This window comes from Onychostruthus taczanowskii, unplaced genomic scaffold (assembly GCF_017590055.1).
Source record: "Onychostruthus taczanowskii isolate IOZ18803 unplaced genomic scaffold, ASM1759005v1 scaffold9, whole genome shotgun sequence".
NCBI lineage: Eukaryota > Metazoa > Chordata > Aves > Passeriformes > Passeridae > Onychostruthus > Onychostruthus taczanowskii.
In genome coordinates, this window is record NW_024506993.1 from 16,709,935 (window position 1) to 16,736,041 (window position 26,107).

Sequence of the window (26,107 nt, forward strand, 5' to 3'; positions counted from 1 at the left end):
GAGTTGAAAACCGAGGGGTTCTGAGCAAACTGCTGGACAACTTGTCTTTGGATGCACCATGGAAATAAAAATCAAACCCCCCCACAAAAGTAACAAAGCAAATTAACTGATGGTGTTCATGCAAGTTTCTCCAAAGACTTGACAGTGCTGCATCTGTGAGTCATGCCCTCCTGTGCTCTGTGTGTCCACCTCATGCACTACCCTGTGACACTGATTGTATGACCAGCTTGCCCAGATGTCCGTTGCATCCCTGTGAGGCTGTCAGTTTTCCTGTGGATTTGGGGAATGGACCTAGGCAAGGGTTTTCCTTGTCGAGAGTAGCAAGTGTTGAGACCTGCGGGCGCGTGTGGGAGGCGGGAACATGAGCAGACCCCCCTGAGCCCTGCGGCCGCCCCAGCCCTTCCTGTGGGGGTCAGGGTAGTGGGGCTCATCCAAGGGACCCTCCCATGTCATCTCTGAATGGGGCCTGTGCTGGGACAAGGTGTGAAGATGCGGCTGGGGGCAGTCAGCACCGTGGTCTGGATGTGGTACTGGAGACTGCACACCTCTCTGCTCCTTGCCTCTCCAGGAGAGCGCCCAGGGCTTCCAGAGCAGGCCCTGGCACGTGCCTGTGCTGCCACCTGATGTTCTCCAGTGGTCCTCCCGCAGAGCCTGAGCCCTGTGGCTGTAGGAGCTGAGGATGACTGTCATTCTGCTGCCACAGGGTGCAGATTGTGCTCCGGGCTGGCTGTTAACCCAGCACCAGGGCGAGGTGTGAGGCTGTTCCAATTCCTGAGTGGCCATGGCTTGTAGACGCCTTGGCACCCTCCTGTGCATGATGCACTGCTGGCAAACATCTGCAGCCCAGGCAGCTGCAGCGCAGGGCCCTGCACAGCAAGTGCCCACCTGTGCCCACCTGCAGCCCCAGCTCTGCCCCAGGCACCAGCCCTGGGCCCCCTAGAGAGGAGATGGGCCCTGGCAGAGCCTCGCCTGAGATGCTCACAGAGATGCCCTGAGCACAGGGCTCCCATGGGAGCTGGCAGTGGCTGGGGCTGCTCCGAGGCACCTGCTCTCCCACGGTGCCATGGGAAGGATTTCCTCTGCCCCCCAGAAGCCACAGGAGGGTGTGGGTTATCCCCAGTGGGAGGAGCTCTCTAAGCTCTAAAACTCCCCTCCCATGGGGCCTGCTCTTCTCCCTCATCTGCTCTCCCCAGAGGTTCCTCCTCTCCAGCATGTGACTCTGCTGCAGAGGGTTCTCGCTTGGTTTTCCTGAGCTTGGAACAGGGGCTTTCCCTGCACGGGTTAAATTCTTCTTCTGCTGCTGAATTTCTGTCTCCAAATGACCTGATGGGAAGCAGCTGCTGGTTCTCAGAGAGGCTGTGGGTGACACTGAGGACAGCAGCACAGGACTCTCTGCAGAGTGTTTTGGACAGTAAAGAAGATTTCTGAGCACAGCCCAAGGCCAGGGCAGATCTGTGGGGTCCTTGGGAATGGTCAGCTGGCCTCTACGCTGGCACCCAGCCCTTGGCCCTTGCCTTTGGTGGCAGGTTTGCTCTCCTGGGCACAGCTGGGTGAAGGCTGGGTACCACTGTGGGACAGTGCCATGGGCACAGATTGGCTGCTGCTGCTCTGTGTCCTGGCCTTGGGGGGCTTGTTGCCCCCACTGCTGATGTGGCTCTTGGGGCTTCCTGGGGGGCTGCAGGGTGGGCACAACACAGCCCAGCCTGGCCCATGTTGGGCAGGATCTGCTGCACATTGTCCTGGAGTGTCTGGGAGGGTGGGGAGGTTTGGTGCAGCTACTTGGAGAAAGCAAATGTTCTCACAAGCAAAGGGTGGGGTTTCCATGGGGTCTTCACTAGAAATTATGTGTATTTTGACTTAATGATGTCAGTGAATCATAAAATGGTTTGGGCTGGACAGGACCTTAAAGATTGTCTTGTTCCAACCCCCTGCCATGGGCAGGGACACCTTCCACTAGACCAGGCTGCTCCAAGCCCTGTCCAGTCTGGCACTGGACACTTCCAGGGATGGGGCAGCCACAGCCTCTCTGGGCAACAAACTCAAGAGGCTGAAGGTGCGAGGATTGCTGCTGGTTTGGGGGTGGCATCCAGGCCAACAGGGACAAGTGCAGCAAATACCTTCACAGCTGGTATTTCTCGCCACCCTGGAATAAATTTTGTTGATTCAGTCTTGGAAGGACCACGGGTGGGGGAGGGCTGGGGTGGGGGGCAGAGGTTGAACAGGGACCATAGTCCAGCTAGATTACAGTGAGGGAAGGCTCCTTGCACCTTGGAGCAAGCGCACCCTGTGAAGGGAAGATGGGGCAAGTGAAGGAGGGCGACCTCTGCCACCTCCTGGACCACCACCACTGCCTTGGCTGCTTCATGGTGCCTGGCTCAGAGCTGGAGTCTGGCACATCCATGGGAGCCTGAAGGAATCCATCACTGAGTCTCACTTGGGGTTTTCTGTTGGTTTGGGTTGCTTTTTTTTTATTTTATTTTTTTTTTAGTTTTCTTTTCTTTTTTTTACTAGCGCCTTAGTTTGTGGCCTGTCTTGTTGTGGTTGGAAAGAGTATTGCTAGCCGGGCGGGTCGGTCGGTTGGCCCCACGCATGATCATGTGCTTCCCTCTTCTCTCTGTCCAACGGGGTGTGCTCGCCTGATCTCCCAGAACAGAGACTTTGAACAATTTGTTGTTTATATGATGTATTTATTTTTACTTGTGTTTCATGTCATTTTTTAAAAAAATAATAAATTGTAAGTTGGTATAACTGCCTGTTGCATCTCTTTTTATTTCTTTTCTCCCCAGTAAAATAAATGTCAAAATGAAAAAAGGAAAGTGGTGTCGTTTGAAGTGGGTTGGAGCTGGGCTGGGCATGAGCATCTCTGCACACCTGGAGCCCAGCCTCAGCCAGCAACTGTGTCCTGCTGCTTCCAGCAGCACCTGGGCTCCGTCAACCTCGGCAGCCACCCAGGTGAGCATCCTGCCGCCTCCAGAGCAGAGGGAGGCGTCACACGGCTGGCCCTGCTTGGGCTGGCTGCTGCTGGAGTCTGGGAACCCTTGGGAACCCTGGCCCTTTCCCCTCCCTGTCCTCTGTGCTTGTTATTGCTGCTGCTGATCATCAGTCAAAGCCAGAGGAAAGCATGGAAAATAAATATTCTGCAGGTAAATAGCCTCGAGCCTGGGAGAGGCGGCGCGGGCTGCGTGCCCTGGCCCCGGTGCCCCGCGGGGCGCGGGGAGGCCGCGGGGCTGGCGGGGGCTGAGGTAGTAACAGCGCGGCGGTTCTGCACGGCGAGGCGAGAGGTGTCCCGGAGCTGGGGCCGGGAAGGCCCTGGAGAGCCCGGGGAGGGAGCTGTGGGCAGCCCTGGCTCCCTCTGCCCCTCACAGGCGCTGCGGGTGCCTCCGCACCCGGCCGTTCTTGCTGTCCGGGGACTGGTGCTGCCACTTGTGCCAGGCTCGCTGCCGCTGCCGTTCCTGCAGCCGCAGGGCATTGCAGTAGGCGTCCAGGCTGGTGCCCGGTGCCCCCAGGGCCCGCGGGAAGCCCTTGGAGCTCGGGTTCAGGTCAATCCGGGGCCGGGGGCTCTGGTGGGTCCCTCCCGGCTCAACCCCCTTGCTCCGTTTGTGCGGTGGCAGCTCCGTGGCCTCATGCCTGATGACGCGGAGGCTGTACCGGGTGAGGAGCCGGGAGAAGGAGCGCTCCACCGCCTGGCACTCGTAGGTGCCCACGTCCTCCCTCGACAGCTGGCGGATCAGCAGCCCTTGCTCCAGCACCAAGAAATGTCCGTTGTTCCTGACCTGGGGCAAAGACAGAGCTCGTGGGTCAGTCCTTGGGGATAAAAGCCACCCCTGCTACTGGTCCCTGCCGCCCTGTCCCCGCACCTCGCTCGGGGCTGTCTCCTCGCCGCGCCGCACCAGCCAGCGGATCGTGATCTGCGGGGAGCGCGCCAGGCACTCGAGGAAGGTCGAGTTCTTCTCCACCCCAAAAACCACCTTCTCCACTGCGGCTGTCCCTGTGCAGGGGAGGGGGTGAGCGCCCTGAGTGGGGGCTGTGTGACCGGACGGAGGGACGGAGGGAGGGTAGCACGGAGCAGCCAGCCCGCGGTGGGGGCACTGGTTTCCCAGCGCGGTCCCTCCTGGGCATGGCGCTCCCTGGGCACAGCTGTCTGCCCCCGCCGGAGCTGGCGCTCACCCTCTGCCGTGTCCTGGCACTGGCTGAGCGGGTCAGCTTTCAGCACGTCCTGGCAGCGGGCACGCCTGTGGGAGAGCAGAGAAGCCTGTGGGATCCCTCGGTGGCAACGCCTCAAGAAGGGGGACTAGGAAAAGGGGGGTGGCAGGCAGGCAGAGTGGCAGTAGGGGTCTGGCTGATGGGTAAAACTCCAGGGCTGCCGCTTGCCCTTCCCTGATCCGAACAGCATCACCTCGCAGGGGGATGCAGGGCTGGCACACCCACCTCTTCTCCGTGAGCAGGTGTGGGGCGCAGGTCTTGCTGTCCCAGGTGCAGTAGGGATCCCTGGCCAGGCAGCAGTCGGTGCAGGATTTGCCGTAGAGCTCGCAGCGGTACAGGGAGAGCTGGAGCAGCCCGTGGGTGCTGCTCACAAACAGCTCCTGCTGCTCGGGCAAGCGGGACAGGGGCAGTCAGACCCACGGCTGGAGACCCGGGCTGGCAGGGAACAGAGCCCTGCCCCGTGCTGGGGTGGGGACACTGGGGGACAGTAGGAGACACTGGGGGACAGTAGGAGCGCGAGACAGAGCCTGCCGTTCCCGCAACGCCCTGGCAGGATCCCGTTCCCTAAACGGGAACCAAGGGACCCGGCAGAGTGGCTGGGATCAGCTGGCCTCTATCCCTGCTCCCGGACTGCTTTTGGAAGAAGCAGAAGGGACACTCACCCGCTTTGGTGATAACTTCATGTCCAGGATGGGAGAAGGTACCTGGAGGGGGAGCGAGAGGGTGCTGCAGCCACGTCAGTCCCTCCTGGGTGCCCCACCCTACCAAGTAGGATTGTGTCCCCAGGGGTTACAGGACGCCAGGTCCCTGGTCACCGGCTCCATGCAAGGAGGCTGGGCCCTGGGCTGGTCCTCTGGCGTGGGCAGCCCAGGACAGCTCTGCCCAGCAGCCCTGCTTTCAAACCTGAGCTCAGCCCTCCCGTTGCAGTGTGGGCTCTAAAATGCAACCCACACGCCCCCTCAGGCACTGGATGGGGAGCTGGAAGATGGCTTGGCTCCAGTCCCACTGGCACCCCTCGGTGTTTTTCTGCTGCCCAGGGCGGGTGGGAGTCCCCAGCAGTGAGGTGAGAACCTCCCTGAGAGCGGCCAGTGAGTTCCTGCGGAGCCTGCACGGAGGGTGCCGCGGCCAGGGGAGGCTGTGCGCTCCAGCCCTCTCACTTCAGCCCCCGTGGTGCCACCCTGGCTGTACCTTAGTGACGCTGATCTCCTCCAGGCTGATCACCTCGGGGTCACGGCTCGCCCCGCCGGCCAGGGCCACCTTCAGGACTTTGCCGTCATCTGTGAAGGCAGCGGGCGGGGGAGCTGTCAGCGCTGGGAGCCCCCCGGGCTGGCGGGACCAGAGTGCCACACGAGCTGCCCCGGGGTGGCAGCGCTGCCAGAGCCGGGCTGAGCTCCCACCTGTGCCGAGGAAGAGCACGTCGTAGTCGCGGCTCTCCGTGTCCAGCCGGTGCACCAGCAGCCGCCGCAGCCGGTACGGCACATTGACCCGGAGCAGCACGGGCTGCCGGCCCTGCGGGTACACGGGCTCCCACATCAGCTGGTGGCTGCGCATGAAGCTGATCAGCTCGTCGGGGAAGTCCTTGGTGGACTGCAGGAGGGGGTCGTACGTCTCACTGGGGCACTGTGTGACACGGGGGCTGCATTAGGGCCAGGCCAGTCCGTCCCACTCCCCTCCAGCCGCTCCCCATTCCTTCCCTTACCGTGCCGGGGCGGGGGTAGGGGACACGGCCCTTGTATTCCACCCAGCGGTAGTCGAATCCCTCCTTGTGTGCGAAGGGGCCGCTGAAGGCAGCTCTCACGGCAGCCATGGAGTAGATGCAGACGGCAGAGCCACTGAAGACGCCGCTGTCGGGAAGCACAGGGCTCGCAGTGTCCCCGCTGCTCCACGGGGACCAGGTGTATGCACACCCACCCTCCCCAGCCCACGCTGTCCCTGCCAGCCCTGGAGTCACGCACAGCACCCAGGGGTGACAGGAGGAATCGCTTTTGCTCCTTTTTTTGGAATCGTTTTGACACAGCCAGCGCACCCTGGGCATCACTGGTTGTGCCGGTGCCAAAGCTGTGGTTTAAGGATGTGCTGGTGAGCCAGCAGCAGGGAAAGGGGGGAATGCTGGTGGCCCTTCCTCAGGGTGGTGCTGCTGCCCTCCTCCCCACAGAGATCCCTGCGGGGCAGCACTGCTGGGGCTGTCCCACACAGGGGCTGATGAAGGTCCTGCTCACCTGGAGACCGTGAAGAGCCCAAAGACAAGGGGGTTCTGGGGGTCCCTGGTGCGCAGGAGGAAAACATCCTCTGCAAAGAGAGGGGTGGAGTGAGGCACAGGATGCAGGTGGGCATCCCAGGGGCATGCTGGAGGGAACAGCCGTGGTGGAGCTGCCTTACAGGGCTGGGCACTCACCCAGCTGGTCGAAGTGGGTCTCGGTGCCCTGAGGCCCGGGGATGGAGCACACCAGGCGGGCCTTCAGGAACGTGCTCCAGCGGTTGATGAGGCTGCGCTTCCCTCCAACATCATTCTGCCAGGCACCAAGAGCCAGGATCAGTCCAGCCTCTCCACTGCTGTGCCCTCCTCATTCCCATAGAGGGACACCCCCAGCCCCGAGCTTTCTGCCTGTGGTAGGTGTGCAGTGACACCCTCACGTTCCTCTGCTTGGGGTGCTCCTTGGTCCAGAACAGGTAAATGCCCACCTGGTGGGACAACTGGCCACAGGGTTTTGGCCTTGACAACTGACCTTGCAGACCCTGGCCACCCTGGCATGGATGTGCCGCTGCTCCCACTGCCCAGCGTCCATGGCCGTCTCACGGAAGAAGATGTAGACTTTATCATCGTGGGGGTTGTAGGTATCAGGGATGGTGTAGGCACCAACAAACACGGGCTCTAAGGGGGAAAGGAGCAGCACAATGTGGCCCTGTGCCCTGATCCCATGCTGTGGTACTGCCCTGAAAGCCCTTGGGAACAGTGTGAGGCGCTGAGGGGACACAGAGAACCATTCCCAGTGCTCAGGCTGTGGAACATGTGCTGGAGCATGGGTCCCCCCAGGAGCTTCATCAGTGCCTCCCCCCAGCAAGGAGAGAGGGCCCAGATCAGAACTCCGGCCCAAGTGCTGGACCCAGCCTCTCCCCAGCTGGAAGGAGACCCCCCCATTCCCCACAGGTCCCCCTGCTCCTACCGTGTAGCCAGTGGTCCTGGTTCTGCTCCGTGCGGATGTAGCTCTGCTCGGCCCCGTGGACCCAGGTCCGGAAGAAGGCAGCGCTGCTGCCCATGAAGTCACTGGAGGTGCCTGAATACAGCTCCCCACCTGCAGGGTCAGGGGGTGTGGGTGGGAAGCAGCACCTCCCGACACAGATTATTCCCAGCACTCCCCTCCCAGCATCCCCTCTGCTCCTCACTCCCTCTTACCGATGAGGAGTCCCGTGAAGGGTTCATGGGGGCTGTAGGGGCATCGTCCTCGCCCTGATTCCAAGGAGTGGGTCACCAACTGCATGCGGGGAGCCCTGGCATCCTGCCAGAGCCAAGGGAGAGATGTCAGCCCAGGGGGAGTCTGGGAACAAGCTGGAACTTGGGGGAAAGTGTGGGAAGGAGGTTGATGTGTCTGTGATGAGTGGGCTCCTCAAGGGAATGCCAGAATCTGGTTCCAAACCCACTGGGACACCCTGACACTCCCAAGCCAGAGCTGCTCTCTCCATGTGAATGCCAGGGCCTGCACCAGGCTGGCCACCCTCCCGAGCCTCTGGGGCTCCCTCTCCCACTGCTCCCTTGGCACCTTCTGCCGTAGGGATATGTCTGTCCAGGGTGTCCCTCACCTTCCCCCGGGCTCCCAGCTGGATGAAGGCACAGACGGGCTGGTAGGAGCCGGTGCCGCAGGCGAACACGTGGCTCTGGTTGAAGGGCTGCAGGAGGCGGATGAAGTTGGCACACTCCGTCTGCACAGGGGAGATGTTTGTCAGGGCTGAGCCGTGGTGACTGCTGGGGGTGAGGAGCCTGGCCAGACCCTGTCCTGGCAGCTGCTCAGCTGGGCTCGGCTCCGGCTGGCTCCACAACGCCATTCCAGGCAGACCCCCAGGCTCCCTTTTGGTGCTGGGCTTGTTTAATATCAGTGCTGAGCTGCTAAAGGCGGTGGGTGGGGGCCGCCAGCCCTACTTACCTCTGCGTTCTTCCCTGCCAGCTGGCAGTGCTCAACCTGCTCCCTGGGGGCTGGCCAGAAAATCTGAAACACAAAGACCCCATGGATGCAGCCCCTGCTTCCCCCAGCCTCCCGTGGCACCAGTGGGAGCAGGCTCAGCCAGCCGGCGCTGCCAGGCTCAGGTGCACGGCGAGGACTCGGGGCTGCTCTGGCACAGGTCTGACACCCCCCGAGTCCCCAGGGCCCGTGGGCAGCCTGCCAAATCAACTCAGCGTGAACCTGGCGTGGGGACAGGGCCTGGGCGTGCCGTGGCCCACCCAGGCGGTGGGCAGGCTCTCCTGGATCCCAGCCTGTGGGAACACCAGGCTGCAGTGCCTTAATGGGATTTTCTTTTGTTGGGCTCTGGCTGCACAGCCGGCCAGCAGGATGTCTTGGGATGACATTAGTGGACTGGCTGCTGGAGCTCTTGAGGCAGCAGCAGGGACTAGGTGTGACAGCAGGGCTCCGGGCACTGCCTGCAGTCCACCCAGGTCACATCTCCTGGCCAAGCCACCCTGTCCCTCTGGCGCCAGCCCTTCCCAGCAGGGCTCAGCTCCACCAGGGATGGGCTGACCCCACTGATTGAGACATCCTGGTGTAAATGTGTCCCTGGTGAGGTTAGAACAGCCCAGTTCAGAGTACATCTACCTCCACACCCTGGTGCTGGGACAAGGAGTGGTTCCCAGGGAGGAAGAGGCCAGCCTGGCCAGAGCCACCATCCTCCCAGCACTGACCTTCTCAGGCTCTCTGCTGGGATGGTCCAGGTGGAGAAGGAAGATATGGTTTTTTGCTCCCACCATCAGCCAGGCTCTGTCTTCATCCATCAAGAGGGCTTGGAAATCCATCCCATCCCCTGAGGCCAGCAGCAGGCGAGAGCTGTTGGATTTCAGCAGGTCTGAGGAGCACAAACAAGGTGGGACAAAGAGAAACCCATCCATGAATGACACAACCTACAGCCAGAGGCCCCATGCCTCCCTCTCTGGGACAGCTCTGGTTATTTATCCCTGCTCCAAGGGTACACAACATTCCTGCCACTGCCTTGGCAAAACCCATCCCCCTTGGTGCCCCTGAGCTCCTCTTGGAACCTCCTCCACGTGTGTAGCTGAGGGAAGAAGTCGCTCCTCCAGAGAGCAGAACTGCGCTGACCTTGCCCTGGCTGGGCTGGTTTGCAGGCGTGGGCAGGACAGGGGTTCAGCCCCAGCAGCTCGGAGTGCTCAGCTTCCAACCTGCCTTCCAGAGGAGCTCCTGGAGCCCCAAAGCCACCCTGAAACTGTGGGCAGAGGATAGAGCAGAGAGGTGACTTGCTGTGACTCCTGGCATGTTTTCCCCAGGCTTCAGATCGAACAGCCCAGTTCAGAGTACATCTACCTCCACACCCTGGTGCTGGGACAAGGAGTGGTTCCCAGGGAGGAAGAGGCCAGCCTGGCCAGAGCCACCATCCTCCCAGCACTGACCTTCTCAGGCTCTCTGCTGGGATGGTCCAGGTGGAGAAGGAAGATATGGTTTTTTGCTCCCACCATCAGCCAGGCTCTGTCTTCATCCATCAAGAGAGCTTGGAAATCCATCCCATCCCCTGAGGCCAGCAGCAGGCGAGAGCTGTTGGATTTCAGCAGGTCTGAGGAGCACAAACAAGGTGGGACAAAGAGAAACCCATCCATGAATGACACAACCTACAGCCAGAGGCCCCATGCCTCCCTCTCTGGGACAGCTCTGGTTATTTATCCCTGCTCCAAGGGTACACAACATTCCTGCCACTGCCTTGGCAAAACCCATCCCCCTTGGTGCCCCTGAGCTCCTCTTGGAACCTCCTCCACGTGTGTAGCTGAGGGAAGAAGTCGCTCCCTCTCTACAGAGAGCAGAACTGCGCTGACCTTGCCCTGGCTGGGCTGGTTTGCAGGCGTGGGCAGGACAGGGGTTCAGCCCCAGCAGCTCGGAGTGCTCAGCTTCCAACCTGCCTTCCAGAGGAGCTCCTGGAGCCCCAAAGCCACCCTGAAACTGTGGGCAGAGGATAGAGCAGAGAGGTGACTTGCTGTGACTCCTGGCATGTTTTCCCCAGGCTTCAGATCAAGGGAGTTTACATAAAAAAGGATTCTTGCTGTTTGCTGGGGCAAAGCATCCCTCCAAGGAAAGGCTGTGTGGAAACACAGCCAACACAACCTGCTCTGAACACCCTCTGCACACACCCCTAATTCTGTGAAGTGGCTGCTGGGCTCTCCCCCATGCCCAGGGTGAGGCAGGTGGATGGATGCACTGGGACTGACCCTTGTAGGGGAAGTCCCCATCTGTGCCTCCAGTGCCACCCCAACCCAGCACTCCACATTCCCCACTCCGTGTCCTGAGGTGTAGCCTAAACCCAGCATTAGACTGGCTCAGGGAAAGTTCCAAGGGTGCCATGACCCAATGCACTCCTGTGGGAGCAGAGAAGGGCAGTGGGAAAGGCTCTGCTGTTCTGGCTGCAGCTCCTCCCCACAGCAGCCGGGCGGCTGCCTGGCCCTTCTGGCAGTTGTGGCCATGTGGGCGTGTGAGGAGGACAATGAGCTGTTGTGTCTTGGTTAAACTCCGGAAACAACATCCCTGGGGCCAGTACTGGTCCGTGATGTGCAGTGCCAGGTTTGGGGGCTGTCTGTGGGGCCAGCCCCCCCAGTGCAGCAGGAGTGGCGGCTGCACAGACACGGCTCCGCAGCAGCTGCCAGCCCCCAGCCCTGCTCCCAGGGATCAAGGCACAGCAAACCGGCATTGAGACAGTCCTCGGAGCTTGCACAAGTCCTAACACATCTCTTCCCTCTCCAGAAGTGACAGGCCGTGGCTGGGGATAGAGGACTGTCTCCTCTGGCAAGGCTTTAGTGTAGTGCAGGGTAACGGGCAAGAGTGGGGCCATGGGAGATGAAGATGGGCTGCCCTGGATGGGGGCTGAATGGAGATGGAATGTGGCTGGAAACTCAGGGAAACCTGTAAGATCCGGGCTGAAAGTCTGCCCAAAGTGGCCCGGAGTGAAGCGGTGCGGCAGGAGCAGGGGGCAGGAGGGCTCGGGGCCGGGGCTGCCCGGGGCAGCGCGGCCCGGCTGCAGGTGGGGTGGACGTGGGCACGGGCACGGCTCCATCCAAAGGGAACCGGCTGGCCCGGGAGCTTGTGTCACTTCCTTCCACTCCTTTTCCAGGGCAGAGGGGAAGCGGGGCCAGAGCCTGCGGGCTGGAGACTCCACGGACGTCCGCCTGTCCCTGCTGGGCCAGGCAGCCCGCGGGTCCCTGCCCGGATCCAGCAGCCAGGCTGGCTCCCACCTTCCCTCTTCCCTGCTCCGGGCAGCTCCCGTTACGGCGGGGACACAAATCCTTCTCTGCCAGCAGCAGCTCCAAGGCACACCTGGGATCTCCTGTCTCTCCTCCTGCTGCCTCAAAAACCACGCAGCCCCGCTGTGCTCCCTGCCTTCCCTCGCCTGCCCAAGAGCTCTCTGGGTACCAGAGATACAGGGCAGAAGGCTTCCAAGCCATTTCCCACCAGCTGAATGGGATTAACAGGTGAATTCCTGTCCCTTCCTGCGGGCCATTGTCCCTGCTGGCTCTCCAACAGGGTGCGGTGCATCGTTCATCCTCCTGTGTCTGCCAACGATCCCAGGACCTGCCTGATCCGGGGGAAATGTCAGGCAGGGCTCTGGGAGGGGAAAGGCTCATCCAGTACATGAATGTAATTAAGAGGAATGGGTACAAGCCTGGTCCCAGTGAATGTCACTTGCTGGTCACTGACCTGCGCCAGCCCTGTCTGAGGACAGGGTCAGGCAGGACAAAGGAAGAGCCCTCTCCGCTGCCTCTGGTAGTGGAGAACCCTGGAAGGACTCACTGCCCTGCACTTGCACCCTCCTGAAGGTTAATGACCGGGAGGGTCTGAGCCTGACCCCGTGGCTCTCCTCCCTGACCAAGGGACGTGGAGTGCTGGGATCCAGACCCAGGAAGCTGCTGCACAAACCCCAGCCTCTTCTCACCCTCGGGTCATTAGATCCAAACCCGACGTTGGAAAAAGGGAACCAGGGGGGCTCTGCAGCAGACATGCCATGGCCAAACCTATGGGTGAGCCCAGGGAAACATCCTCTCCTTTGTGTTCACTATCTCCCAAGGCCACCGTGTTTGCCTTTATTGCCACGACCACTATGGATGGCCTTGTCCCATCCGTCATCTCCGCCTGCCCCTCAGCCTCAGCATCTCCCGTGCAGGGTGACCCCGAGCTTCCTGGGGTCACAGCCCGGCTCTGCCCGAGGGCTGCCCTCTCCCCTTCCCCCTCAGGGGCACAGCAGCCCCCGGAGCAGATCCCTGAAGCCGGGGCCAGCTCGGTGCTCAGTCGGGCTCTGGCCCCTCGCTGCTGCTGGCCGATAAGGGACGTGCCGGGCAGCCCTCGCAGTGACAGCCGGAGCCGTGACCCCCCGTGCCCCGGAGCACTCGCGGTGTGGTGGCGGCCTCTGAGTCCTGCCTGGCTGCAGATCAAAGGCTGGCAGAGGAGCCCTTCGCCAGTTCCTGGGATATTCCCGCAGGACCTGGCAGGGGTGCTGTGCTTCCCCTGCTGCACAGCCTGGGGAAGGAGAGAGAGGCTGAGCTCAGCGCTGGGGCTGACCCAGGCTGACCCAGGCGGGCCCAGGCTGCCCCTGTGTGCTATTATAAACCTCCTCCTCTTCCTCCTCCTCCTCCTCCTCCTCGGCAGGATGGGAGCCGCTGCTGCTGTTCCTGGCCCCGTGCCCTGTGCCCCATCCTTCCTGTGCTCTCCCGGCCCTCGCTGCTGTCATTTCCTTCTCTCGACCCTGCTTACGTCTGCTCCCCCCGCCCCAGCGAGGCTCTGCCCGCCGCCCCCATGCTGGGATCTGAGGGCAAGGCCGATCCCGTGGATGGACTCTCAAAGGCCTCCTTTTATTTATTTTTTTTTTTCCTAGGGATTTTTAAGCCTAAACTTCTCAAGGCATTGTGTCCTTGAACCTGCCCCTTGCTGTCCATGAGTCACATCCCTTTGCCATTGTTCACTTCGTGCTTGATCCCTCCTGATGCTGGGAGCTTCCTCTTCTGCCTCTGCCCAAGGCATGAGGGCTTTTGGCATGCCTGGCCCGGGACACCGTGGGGCTTTGAAGTCAGCAGTCCCTGTTCTGTCCAGCCACCCCAGCAGCCCCGTCTGCCTCCTCTGGCTCCAAGGAAAGGCAGAGCTGAGCTGTTTCTGGTCTGGGCTATCAGCAGGGCCATCTCCTCACATAGATATCCTGCATCCCTGGGAGGTCCAGCCCTCTCCAGCCACAAAAAGGGAGCATCTTTCACTGTGCTGGTTGTCCCTGCCTGGAGAGCAGCTCCTCAGGGGGATGGAGTGGGCCAAGAGCCTGGCCTGGAGCCTGGAGTGCGTGCCCATGGGAAAGCTGCTCCACCCTCTCCCAGGTGTGGAGAGGGCCGGGCCAGCCCTCCCGATGGTCACATCCAGGGCAGCACTGGGGATGTGCTGAGCTGCCACCCTCCAAAGGAACTTGCTGTTCTTCCCTTAGGAGAAGCTAAAAGCAGCTCCACTGGCCACATCCATGCTGCAGGTTCATGGCAGGGAGAGAAGCTGCCAAGCTGGCAGGGTTCTGCTCTAGCTGCTCAGGCCATTCCTCTCTAGGTATTCCCTTTCCACACTTCTCTGGGCTGTGTTTTGTGCTACCTATCAGTCTGCCCTCGCTGCATCTTCAGGTCACCAAAGCAGTCCCTCCTCTGCATCAGGCTTGAGAGGAGCAAACTGCGCCTCCCCGAAGAGAGACAGATGCAGGGAGGAAGGGAGCAGCGCAGCAGGGAGATGATCTGCACAGGGGATCAGTCTCTACTGACAGAAGAGGAGGGTGAAAAGCAGAAGGGCTGAGCTGGGGTAGGACTGTGGTGGTGGGAGGCAGAGGAAGAGGCCGGTGACACTGTCCCAGGGCTCAGTGTCCCTGTGAGATGAAGGCAGGGGACACTCCCCAGGGGTACCCAGTCCAGCCCCAGTCCAGGACACACCTCCCCCAGCCCCCCCAGCCCCCCCAGGCACGGTGCAGACCCCCAGGAACCCCTTACCTTTGTAGGTGAGGCGAAGGCGTGGGGCCTGCTGCTTCCATGCCCTGCTGCTGCCCAGCTGGAGGCAGAGCAGGAGCGTGGCCAGGGACAGCCAGTGGCCAGGGGCAGCCCACATGCTGGCACAGGGCAGTGGGCAGGCTCTGCTCGCCCTCACAGCGCCATGGTCCAGCGCCGAGCTGCACCTCCAACACCGGCTGCAGGCAGAGAAGGGGGAAGGCTGCAGCTGTGGGCACTGGGCTCTGAGCTTGGGCACCCTCTGCTCAGTGTCTGCCCAGACTCCAGTGCTTGGCAGAGCCTGCTGAAGGATCCCTAGCACTCATCTGTTCCCAGCTTGGGGTTAAATCCCATCCCTTTCACTGAAAGAGGAATTCATGTTTTGGAGCACCATCCATAAATGCCATTTCTGTGATCTCCCCAATATCATCTGTGGATCTGCGTGTGCATGACACATCTCTGGCTAGGATCTCTGCAAATTCCTTGTCACCACAGAGCTCTCTGAGGCCATCAGCATCCGCTGGCTCCAGGGTGCTGTGGGTTGGAAGGGCTCTTTTACACATACCCCCTTTGGAGGGGTACAGGGGCTCACAGCCTCTCACAACAGCTCCTGCAGCCCCTGCCAGGAGCAGGGCTGCCCTGCCAGCTCTATCCACTTAATCCAGGATACTCAGATGCTTTTTCTCCACTTAATAAAAAGCCTGGTCCCTACATGGCAGCTCTGACTAACTCCCCCTCTGGCTGCCTATTAACTTCTTCCAGTCCCATGACTGAAAGATTCAAAATGAGCTTTTTGGCTCATCCCTGGCCAGAGGCTCTTGGCACAAGGAGCAGGGGATTCCTGCCATCCCAGCAATGGGATGTGGGAGGGATGTGGAGCCAAGTCTTTCCAACTGCCTTGCACAAGAAGGAGTGCTCAGCTCTGCCTAGGGAGGAGGTTTTGGGCTGCTGGGGTTGGGCTTTCTCTCCCCCCCAGCAGCAAACTGTGGTTGGGCTGGGGTGCAGCTCCTTTCTTGCCCCTTCCCTGCCTTCACTACCGCCTGGATCTCACTCTGGTCAGCACAGCCTGCTGCTGCTCCAGGTCCTTCCCCTGTACCAGCAGACCTGGCACCACGCTGGGACATGGGTGTGACCTCAGGGTGGTGGCTGGGCTGCGCTCTGCTCTGTCTCTCTTCAGTTTGGGGCTGCTTTCTCCACCCAGCCAGCCCTTCCTGGGCACTTTTCCACATCAGCCATTGCCTAGGGAGGGGACAAAAGCCATCCCATAACCATGTTCAAACTGCTCCTGGATTGCGGAGAGGTGGGGTTCTCTGTTAGAAGCCCATCAGCCACATGGGGATTCGCAGCAGCGCTGCCCTTGCTGCCACTCCACCCCATAAGCACAATGTGTTTAACCAGGTTCAAACTGCTCCTGGACTGCGGAGAGGTGGGGTTCTCTGTTAGGAGCCCATCAGCCACATGGGGATTCGCAGCAGCGCTGCCCTTGCTGCCACAAACCCCACCCCAGCAGCAGCAGTGAGAAGCTGCATCTCAGCCCTTCCTCTGCCCAGCACCTGCAGGGCTCTCCCAGAGCCACCCTGTGCACTCAGCCGTGCCCTGCTGTCCCAAGGGTCATCACAAGGACGGGGCTGGCATCTGACAGGGATTATTTTTCCTTTGCCAAAGTGTGTTGTGTTGCTGCAGGACTTGGGAAAATGCTGTCCTCTAATTGAAGGGTTCTATAAATGGAGCTGGGTCTGTGCTAGGCTTAACTTTGGGCTAAGGCAGACTTGGAGGAATCTTTCATGACCCAGGGGATGCCAGGGCAGGCTGGGATTCTGCGGATGGCAGGCAGGGCACTGCTCCTGCCTCAGGACACGTTCACACAGGTTGAACTATGGGGCAGGCATGCGCTCCCGTGTACAGCTCACTTATACCAAAGCCCTGTCTCCTGCCCTGGGAATGCCAAAAGCAGGCTGAGGGCAGCAGGAGGATCCCACAGCCATGTCCAGGAGGATCCCAGAGCCCTGGCAGAGCTGGGCACAGGCATGGGAAAGTGAGGGTTTTGCAGCAGATAAGGAAATAAAAAAACTGCCAGAGGATAACCTCCAGTAAGAAACACTTCCCGTCCTTTCCTGGGTATTCAGGGGCTCCATCCCATCATGCCCAGGCAGTGGTGAGGCACATCCACCTCCTGACACCCAGATAAAATCCTGTGCCCGCAGCCCCTGGCACAAGGACATCCCTGGCTGTGCCACTCGGTGCAGGGACACCGGGAGACAGATCAGCTGGGGGGAAGAGCTCGGCAGAGTTTACACAGAGAGGGGGAGCTCGGGTGCCTGGTGGATGGAAACAAGCTGGGAATGATGGATCCAGGGTTAAATTAAACACTCCCGACAGCTTTAAACAATCAACTGTCCAGAGCTGCAGTTCTTTCCATCTCAGTTTGGAGAGGGAAGTGCTGGTGAGGGTGGGCTGCCGAGAGAAGGGGAGGTGGGGGGCTGACATTTCATACTCCAGGCACCACAGCACCCACAGGGGAGGACTTGGGGATGGCAGCCTTGTCTGGGGGACTGGCAGTCAGCAGGAGTGCCAGGCATAGGTGGCACAGGCGGTGACCCCACGCTGCTGGGCTGAGTCTGCCAGCAGTCCACCAGGTGCCCTGGTCCCTGTGGCTTCCTTGTGCCCTCGCCCCCTCCCCTTCTACTGGAGATCTGCAGAAGTGACAGAATCACAGAATGGTTTGCGTTGGAAGGGACCTTAAAGATCATCTTGTTCCAGATGATCACAGCAGGGATGCCACCCGCTGGGTCAGGCTGCTCTGAGCCCATCCAGCCTGGCTGTGAACACTTCCAGGGATGGAGCATCCACCACTTCTCTGGCAGCCTGTGCCAGGGCCTCACCACCTTCACAGTAAAGAATTTTTCTTGACATCTAATCTAAATCTCTCCTCTTTTAGTTGAAAACAATTTCCCCCTTGACCTATCGCTATCTGGCTGTGTAGAAAGTCACTCCCTCACTTTTGTAAGCTCCCTTTAATTACTGTAAGGCTGCACTGAGTTCTGCACAGAACAGAAGTCCAGCAGGTCTGAGGTTCTGGGCTGTCACACAAAATCCCCTGAAAAGCCTTGCCAGAGTGTGAGCAGCCCAGAGAAAAGACAAATCCCTTCTGTTTGAGCCGCGGGTACAGGAGGGAATCGTTTACCCGCGAAAGCCCCAATTTCCTCCCGACAGCCCCGCTGTGTTGCAATGCCGTGCATAGTTTAAAGCAGCACAAATTTCAGAGGGGGAAGGGCCCTGGCAGTGGGTTTATCAGGCTGTCGATTACCCCTGGGAGGGCAGAGCACGCTGAGCGGAGCTCGGCGGCGGTCCCGCAGCCCGGAGTGTCCCGGGAATCCCCGGCACCGCCGGCAGCCTGCTGCCTCCTCCGCTGACACGGCAGGGCTGGCAGCTCCAGGGCCGGGAGGGAGAAGCTGCTCCCCAGCAGATGGGGGACCCCGAGGGAGAGGAGAGGCGCTGCACCCTCGTCAGCATCCATCCACAGGGATCATCCCCAGCAGGGGACAGAAGCGCTGGGCTAGAACTCGCCGTGAGAAGGGGGAGCCTCAGGGAGCCAAGACCCCCTCCATGGGGCTGGTGCTTCCCATGGCTCCCAAACACGCAAGGCCTGGCTCCCAGACCTGAGCCCCACGCTCCTGAGACTGTCCTGCCTCTCCCAGCCTGAGCCCTGGCATGGGTGATTCCCTCTCTGCCACTTTTGGGAGCTGGGACAAAGGAGTCACACCCTGGCAAGGAACATGAGGGGCAAAGCCAGGGCAGGAGGCGCAGAGGACTCAGCCCGGGTGCCCGTCCTGCACACACATCGGCTGGGTGCCTGCCCATGCTCCGTGCCCCGGGAATGCGGAGCCGCGTGCGAGGGGAGCGAGCACAGCGGGAGCTGCTGGCCCCGAGCCTTGGCGAGCAGCCCTGCCCGCAGCTGTCCCTCTTCCCAAATCACCGCCTGACCCTCCCTGCCCCGCGGAACGGAACCCTCCCTGCTCAGCCCAGGGCTGTGGCCGTGCCTCTCCGTCCCGTGCGGGATGATGGATGCCCCGGCAGCTGCAGGGACAGGCAGCTGTCGCTTTCTCCAGTGGAAGGACAAAGACACATGGGCGAGCCCTCCCTGCCCTCCCCCTGAGTTGCCAGGCTGGGGCAGAGCCAATCCCTGAGGGAGCCTGTGGTGCTGAGTGATTTGTGGGAGGACGTGACGGTCCTGCTCCATGACATCAAAGCTGGGACCACAAAACCAAGTGCCAGAGCTTGGGTGGCATTGGGACAGCACTGCGTGCCCTGTGGAGTATCGGGGTCCCGGTGAAACCTTCAGCAACAAGGTCACACGTGCCCACACAGATCTGCAGTGATGGAAGGGAGGAGATTTTTGGAGGGGATTGCTGGGCAGCAGCAGAAGGCTGAGGCTGCTCCAGGGTCAGCGCATCTCTGCCATCACACAATCAGGGCCAGCAGGATCCCGTCCAGCCGGACATCCCCTCACTGCTGCCTCCTGAGACTCAATGCCCTGGCTGCAGTTAGCCCAGACCACCCTTCCTTGGCAGACAACCCTGCTGGAGTGTGCCAAGCACCACGGGTGGGGATGAAGGCACTCAGCTGCTACTGGCACCCTGCAGAGCCTCGGGATGTCACCCCTGCCAGCCAGGGGGGCTCCCTGCTCGTGGGCACTGGGTGGCATTGGCAGTGGGGCAGGGCCAGTCCTGGGGTCTGGGTGTTATCAGAGGGACCTGGCTGCCTGTGGTGACACCCAGAGCAAAAGCACAGCACAGTGTTTGTTCCCCTGTAGTTACAGTAGCTGCAGGCACGCTCCAGTTGGGACCACATCCTCGAAAGCAAATGGGGAATTGCCAAGCCTGAGGCTGGCCAGGGTATTAATAACTGTTTATGAAGGGATAAAGAGCTGGCTTCCCTTAACATCCTGCTAATCCCTTTCTTGAGAGGCTGCTGGCTCAGTCCCCTCCTTTTCCCTCGCCACTGAGAGGTGAAGCCTGACCTGGCCTGGCTCTTGGGCATCTGGCTGGGAAGGTGGCCCAGCAGTGGGCTTGTCCCAGGGCACAGTGACAGGCAGAGTGAAGGGCTGGATCAGCCCCTGCTTCCAACCCCTGCAGGATTTTAGATGTTCCTAAATGTGCTGCTTGAATGGGATGTCCACTGTTCCTCCTCTAATTTACCCCAAGGGCATCCAGCCCCAGGGAGGCAGCAAGTCCAATGTGCAGAGAAAGCTGAATGGAGTCACAGCATTTATTGCACCTTGCAGGTCTGCTCTCACCTAAAATGCTGCCAGAGCACAGGCAGCTTCCAGCACAGAGCGGTGCCACAGTCCTGTTGCCCACCCCAGGGCTCCTGGAGTGGGCAAACCACACTGGACACCAGTGGGAAGTGGCAAATTCATAGAGGATTGAGCTCCTTCATGGACAGGGTGGAGGAGGGACAAGTGTGGGTTAACTTGGTGTATTAAGTTCTGGGCTGACTTTGCATACTAAATTCCCAATTTGCCTTCTAGTGCAATTGAGAAGCTTAAATTTCTTTCACAGAATAACAGAATTATAGGGGTTGGAAGGGACCTCTGGAGATCATCCAGCCCACCCCCCCTGTCAAGGCAGGGTCACCTGGACCAACTTACACAGGAATGAGTCCGGGTAGGTTTGGAATGTCTCCGGAGAGGGAAACTCCACAACACCCCTGGGGAGCTGTTCCAGTTCCCTATTACCTTCAGTGTACAGTTCTTTCTCATACTGAGGTGAAACTTCTTGTGTTTTCCTTCATGGCCATTAGTCCTCATCCTGTTGCTGAGCACTGCTGAAGAGAGTCTGGCACCATCCTCTTGGCACCCACCTTTGAGATATTTACATGCATTAGTGAGATTCCCTCTCAGTCTTCTCTTCCCCAGACTAAACAGGCCCAACTCCTGCAGCCTCTCCTCAGAAGAGACACTTCATGAGTGGAGGGGGCTTGCCGTGCTTTGATGCTGTGTTAAAGATCCCAAGTAAGGCAGAGAAGAGGCTGTGTACTGCCTGCTGAGCTGCCAGGTTCTCAAAGCCTTGGGGGTCCCCAGAGGCAGCACTGAATTCCTCAGAGCCATTTGTACCCCAGTGCTGAAAGCCACCCTTGTCACCTGTCTGCCACATGGCCTGACACTCAGCACAGCCCTGGGGAGCCCCGGGAGCCCTGCCCCACACAGGAGTTGTTCTCTGGGCTTCAGATTTTCCAGGCTCAGCCTGGGTGAATCCCACATGTGCTCAAAGCTGGCAGGGGCTCCAAGGCCAGGGATCAGCAAGGGGCAGGTTTGTCTGTGCTCCTTGCCACGGACTGGCTCTAAAGGCTCCATGGGTGACACCTGGGGTTTCACCAGCCCTGGGTCACCAGCTGGAACCCAGTGTCACCAGCTGCTGCCCCTTTGGTGGCCTCTGGAAAAGAGGAGTGGATTTGGCTGGGTCCTGGTGGGACCCCTGCAAAGAATTCCAGCAGAAACCCAAGGGCTGGGAGGGACAGCTCCATCCCTAGGGGTATCTCCAGGGAAAGCTAGCCCTGGGAAAAGAATTCCTGTTCCCTGGGCAGGCTGCAGCCTGTCCCAGCACTCCCAAGACAGCACTGATTGCTTCCTGAAGATGCCAGGGCTTTCTGCAGCAAGCCCACAGGATCTGCAACACTGATTTTTTTCATTCACCTTGGGATTATTGCTTCCCACCTCCAAACCTATTGGACAGCAATGCTCAGCACCACTCAAAGTGCTTTTAGCTTGGCCACATCTCCCCATTCCAGGCAGGAGCTGGCCCTGAAACACCTGCTCTGCTGCTCAGTGACCCGGCTCGTGAGCCGCTTCACCACTGCCAGCCAGCAACAGGGCTGCTGGTCGCAGTCCCGGGGCCACCCTGTCCCAGCTGGGGCCACACGCCTCCCCCGACACTTGAAAGCTCGGCAGTGTTTTGTTTTCATCAGCGGGAGCCCCGCTCCCGGCGCTGCTGCCGCTGCGCTAATTGGAACAGGCTGGGCAGGCGTGGGGGGCTCTGCCGGAGAAAGTATTTTAATGAGGATGGAGGGTGCCTGGCCTGTTATCTGCTTCTTCTCAGAGCTTCTTGGCCGGGCTCCTCGGGAATTTCAGCCTGGATTGCCGAGTAAGGTCTCTGACTCGCAGGCCTTGGAGCCCCGCGGAGCAGCGCGCTCGGGCAGCGCCGGCACCGGCACCGGGACGGGCTCAGCTGCTCCCGGGCTCTGCCAGCCCCGCCATCCCCCGGCATCCCGGCACCGGGACGGGCTCGGCTGCTCCGGGGCGCTGCCAGCCCCGCCATCCCCCGGCATCCCGGCACCGGGACGGGCTCGGCTGCTCTCGGGCTCTGCAGCCCCGGCATCCCCCGGCACCCCGGCAGCGGTCCGGGAGCTGCCTGCACCAGGCTGCGGCTCCTGTGCCGGGTGTTTCCCAGGCTCAGCAGGGACGCCGGGATGGACGCCGGGCCGTTCACCCCAGCTCGGTCTCTCTTCCCAGGAGAGGCCAGGTCCGCTCCGGGCGGAGCTGAAGGTGCAGCCGCTGGAGGGTCTGGGACGGGTCAGGAGCTGGGCTGACGCACAGCTGCTCTGGGGGAACCGGGGCAGCCGCAGCAGGATGCTCCAAAGCACACGGCTGCCCTGCTTTTGTCATTTCCCTGCCCTGCAGACACGGAGAAGCCAGCCCAGAGCACGGACACCAGCGGGGGTACCCTCTCCCAGCACAGCCCCTGTGCCAGTGTGTCCAGAGGGTCAGAAGCAGGCAGCACCCTGTGCCACGTCCTCCTGCCCAACCCCTGCCTCACGTGAAGGCCTCTCTGCCCCCATGAACTCATCTGCACCGTGGTGGTTCCACCATGGAAGGCCACCATGGTGTCATTACTCCAGTAATGCTTCCAGGCTGAGGCACACATGGACTAAGTGACCTGCTCAAGGCCAAATGGGAAGCACAGCAGGGCAGGGATTGACCCCAAGTGTCTCATCTTGCCCCGAGGAGCAGCTCATCCTCCCAGAGCACAGGGCAGCTCAGCTCCGAGCCCGACTCCATGCACGTGGCTTTGGCACAGGGTGGCAGAGCTGTCACGGTGTCAGCGCCCGCCCGTGTGGGAGCACACGCCGTGGGAAGGCCAGTTCTCCCTCAGAGGACAAGCAAGGGACAGACTGAAACCGAAAGCCCTTGTTTTCCTTTTCACACTACAAAGAGCTCAGGCCAAGCTAGCTGACATCAGTGGTCTCCTCCTAGAGAAGAGGGAAATAAACCTGGACCCAACATGGGAGAAGCAGGGGAGTTCCTGCACACAATAAAGGGCAGCTCGCCAGCACACGAGAGCAGAACAATAACCCCACACAGCTGAGTGCTTGTGAATGGTGTCCTTCCAGGGAAACCAGACCCTGGGCAGGCTCCCAGGCCAACGGGGGCTGATGCTGGCAACAACTGTGCTCCATGTCATGTCATAGTGACAGTGGAGAAGGTTTGTGCTGGTCTGGAGCACACGTGTGGCACGCCTGCAGGTACAGTGGGGCCAGGGGAGACCAGGGGGTACACGGAGCATGGAGGTGGCAGAGCCCAAATATCCTAGAGCAGCTACACAGGGGAGTAATAAAGGCTTGCGTCTGCCAGGAGTACAGAGTGCTGCCTTCTGGGTACCACAGAAACTCTGTCATTCATGGCATCTACCTGCAAGGAGATGCTGGGTGTTTATGGTCGGCTTTTGGGATAATCTAGTCTTCAGAGAGGGAGAATGAGGTGCCCTGTACTGTGAGTCTGGCTCTGTCGCTTACACAGGTCCTTTCACCATCCTGTGCTTCAGTTTCCCCAGGTAAATGTGATGGAGAAAGTACAGCCAGCTCCTGTGAGCAGGGCAGGAGCAGGGAGGCATCAGGTGGCTTGCAAGGACCACAGATGGAGACCCAGTCCAGGGCAGGTAACACTGTTTTCCTCTCTCCCTGGTCCCACTCCCCTCTTTGCTCCCTGCCCCAAGCAGTGGAGAGCATGATCCCCTGATGTGGCATCCTCCAAAGGGGGGGCTCCTCATAAAGGGCAGGTGAGGCTGGGTGTGTCCCCCTATCCCCATTCAAAAGACATTCCTGGCTGCCCCCCAGGCCAGGAGGTGACTCTGTGGGTTTGTAACCATGTGAGCGAGTGCCTGTAAGGATCTAATTGCCCTGTGCTCTCTGAGCCACCTCTCGCTGTCATCCCAGATGGAGTGGGGAGAGAGCAAACTTGGAGGAAGAGGCAGCTCCAAGAGTCTGGAAGCCAAAATTTACAATAAATCTTCGTTCTTGCTGTAAACAGCCCCGGAGAGGGTGTCACAGGAGCATGGCAGAGAGCCAGGAAGCAGGACCCCCATCTGGAACCCCTGCCAGCCCTGCTGGCTCGGGCTGGGCTTGGCAAAGGGCAAGAGCTGCAAAGGACCCTAAACCTGGCTCCCTCTCCCTGTCCCAGAGCTGGGTGCTGCTGGATGCTGCTGCTGGCAGCACCGCAGCCTGGGCATCACCTCGTCCAGCCAGATGAGATGGCTCAGACTGTGGCAGCTGCTCTCCAGCCTCTGTGCACAGGCATGATGGTATTTGGGAGAACATCTCACATCCTTGGGGGTTTCCTGTTTAATTCTCAACCTAAGGAACTGCAGCAAATGATCCCTGTCTTACACACTTGTGGAATTCAGTGAGATTAGATTAGGGGTGAATTCTTCCCATATTTCTTATAGGGCTGATATCTCTGCCCTGGCTTTCGGATTGACTTCCCCGTCCCCGGCTCATTAATCACCGGGTGTTTGTGTCTCTGCCGTTTTCAATAGCGTTCACTCAGCAGGAGCAATCTGTCTGTTCCAGCAGCCCATCGTGTCAAGCCAGTGACCCGGCAGGGCTGCCTGACCCCTCCTTTGAAGGCTGAGCGAGGAGTGGCCGGCAGAAAGCTGGGACACGCTCCACTTGGCCAAGAGAAAGCTCCCCATGGCTCGTGCTCGGGGCGCGTGGCCGGCATGTGTGCGGGACGGCCGCAGCTCTGGGACAGACCTCCTGCAGCACTTCCCCCGGGCACATGGCTGCAGGAAAAATCCTGCTTTCCAGTTTAGCAGTATTTTCCTGACAGTGCTCAGCAGCTGGATCAAAGCAGTGGTTCTTCAAAGGCAATAAACTTCTTAACTAAGGGTGGGCTCCCTGGAGCTGATTTCCAGTGGGCAGTGCATCCCATGGTCCAGCTGCCTCCTAGGGCTGCCACACACTCAGGAGCTGAGATTAATGCCGAGGGTGGCCTTGTTTCAAGGATAGAAAGAAAGAAATTACTCTGTCTTAATTTAAGTTCTTTCAGTGTTTCGTTATTTGTTTCTGGACAGAAACAGCCATTCAACCTTCTCCTTCCTCCCTCACCCTGAGTATCAGCCCCTCACACCAAAACCCACCCATCACTCTCAGGACACTCAGTGCAAAACTCCTGACTCCTGGCCATCCATCCCCAAGATCTGTGATACTTCCTAGCAGAGGGATCATTAGTTAAGGGACTCCTTTGGAAAGCACTCAGCATTTCTCAGGCTCTGTTTCTTTTCTGCCTGCTGTATCATTTGACCCGAGTTTCTGAGCGCTGAGGCGTTGCAGAGGGGGTTGAAGAAACACATTTCCCTGTCCCAACAGATTTTATAAAGCCCAAGCAGGGGGCAACTCCCTCACTGATCAGGGAGGCTGGTATTTTTGTCCTCCTTAGGTCAAGAATGACAGAACCCTTTTGGAGGCAAATGACTGATTTTTATCAGGTGGGGAAGGAGAAATCTGACAAAGTTATCTCTGAGCAGTGGCAAAGCCCCCAGCATGGGCTGGTGACAATTAGCCCAGTGTGGGGGTTTGGGGCTGTTAAACCTCTGTAGCAAAGTAGAGCACTGAAGTCGAGAAACCCTAGAAAAACCAGCTCTGGAAACAGCTTCAGCGTAGTAAAAAAGCACAAAACCTCCTGGGACCCAAGTTACAGCATGAAAAGATACAACACAAACACAGAAGATCAGGGGATCGGAATAAGGTGATCCTTAGGGTCCCTTCCAACTCAAACCATTCCATAATTCTATAAAGATTAGTAGAACTTTTCATGCCATGCTGGGGCAGGGTGGCAGGGTGAGCTCCGCTCTCTCCGCAGGGGCTGGGACAAGCCCGGTCACTCATGAGTTACTCTGCTGTGAAACACAACGGAGCTGACAGCGACAGCAGACGAGCTCAGGACCGATGAAGGCCGGCTCCTGCTCCCCCGGGAATGCTGTCCCAGGCATTCACGGAGCGCCCCGAGGCAGCCCGAGCACCTCAACCCATCTCTCGTTACTCACCGGCCGGCGGGTCCCGCGGCGATGCGCGCCCTGCCGCCGCTCCAGCGCCTTCTCCCGGCGCAGCCAGAGCACCTGGAGGCGGCAGGAGGAGCCGGAGGTGGGGAGGACAGCCGGGGCAGCCCCTCGTTCGCAGCCAGCCCCGCTGCGGGGGCTCCGCTCCGGCCGCTCCGCGCACAGCGCAGTTGCCATCTAGCGGTGCGGGGCCGCGGGGCCGGGCTCCTGTGGAGCCGCCGGGAAATCTGTGTCGGTCCTTTCCCGGGAGCTTCCATCCCTGCAGATCGGGGTCCAGCTCATGGAGGGGGACAGGAAAGCACCGGCTGCGGCGCTCCTGCTGTGGATTGGGAAGGCAAAGAGCAGCGCGGTGGGTGGGAGAGGCTCGGGGACACGGGCA

The 26,107-nt window shown here is 60.0% G+C and overlaps 2 protein-coding genes across 2 annotated transcripts in view; one reads left to right on the forward strand and one right to left on the reverse strand.

The window, feature by feature from the left end:
* RAD54L2 (RAD54 like 2) overlaps positions 1-2,745 on the forward strand; it is a 48,193-nt gene extending 45,448 nt beyond the window's left edge. Inside the window, exon 22 of the mRNA XM_041425520.1 lies at positions 1-2,745. Within this exon, the coding sequence (XP_041281454.1) occupies positions 1-68 (68 nt within the window). The 3' untranslated portion in view covers positions 69-2,745.
* Positions 2,477-25,839, reverse strand: LOC121347144 (semaphorin-3D-like). Its single transcript, XM_041425521.1, has 18 exons — positions 25,717-25,839; positions 14,405-14,598; positions 9,815-9,975; positions 8,343-8,405; positions 8,002-8,121; positions 7,598-7,700; positions 7,368-7,496; positions 6,930-7,075; positions 6,599-6,713; positions 6,423-6,492; positions 5,903-6,047; positions 5,601-5,823; positions 5,392-5,480; positions 4,866-4,907; positions 4,429-4,586; positions 4,168-4,232; positions 3,858-3,988; positions 2,477-3,773 (listed from the first exon to the last, which is right to left on the reverse strand). The coding sequence occupies exons 2-18, from the start codon at positions 14,517-14,519 to the stop codon at positions 3,360-3,362; spliced, it is 2,289 nt and encodes a 762-aa protein (XP_041281455.1). The 5' UTR covers positions 14,520-14,598; positions 25,717-25,839; the 3' UTR covers positions 2,477-3,359.
* Between the last annotated feature and the right edge of the window lie 268 nt (positions 25,840-26,107).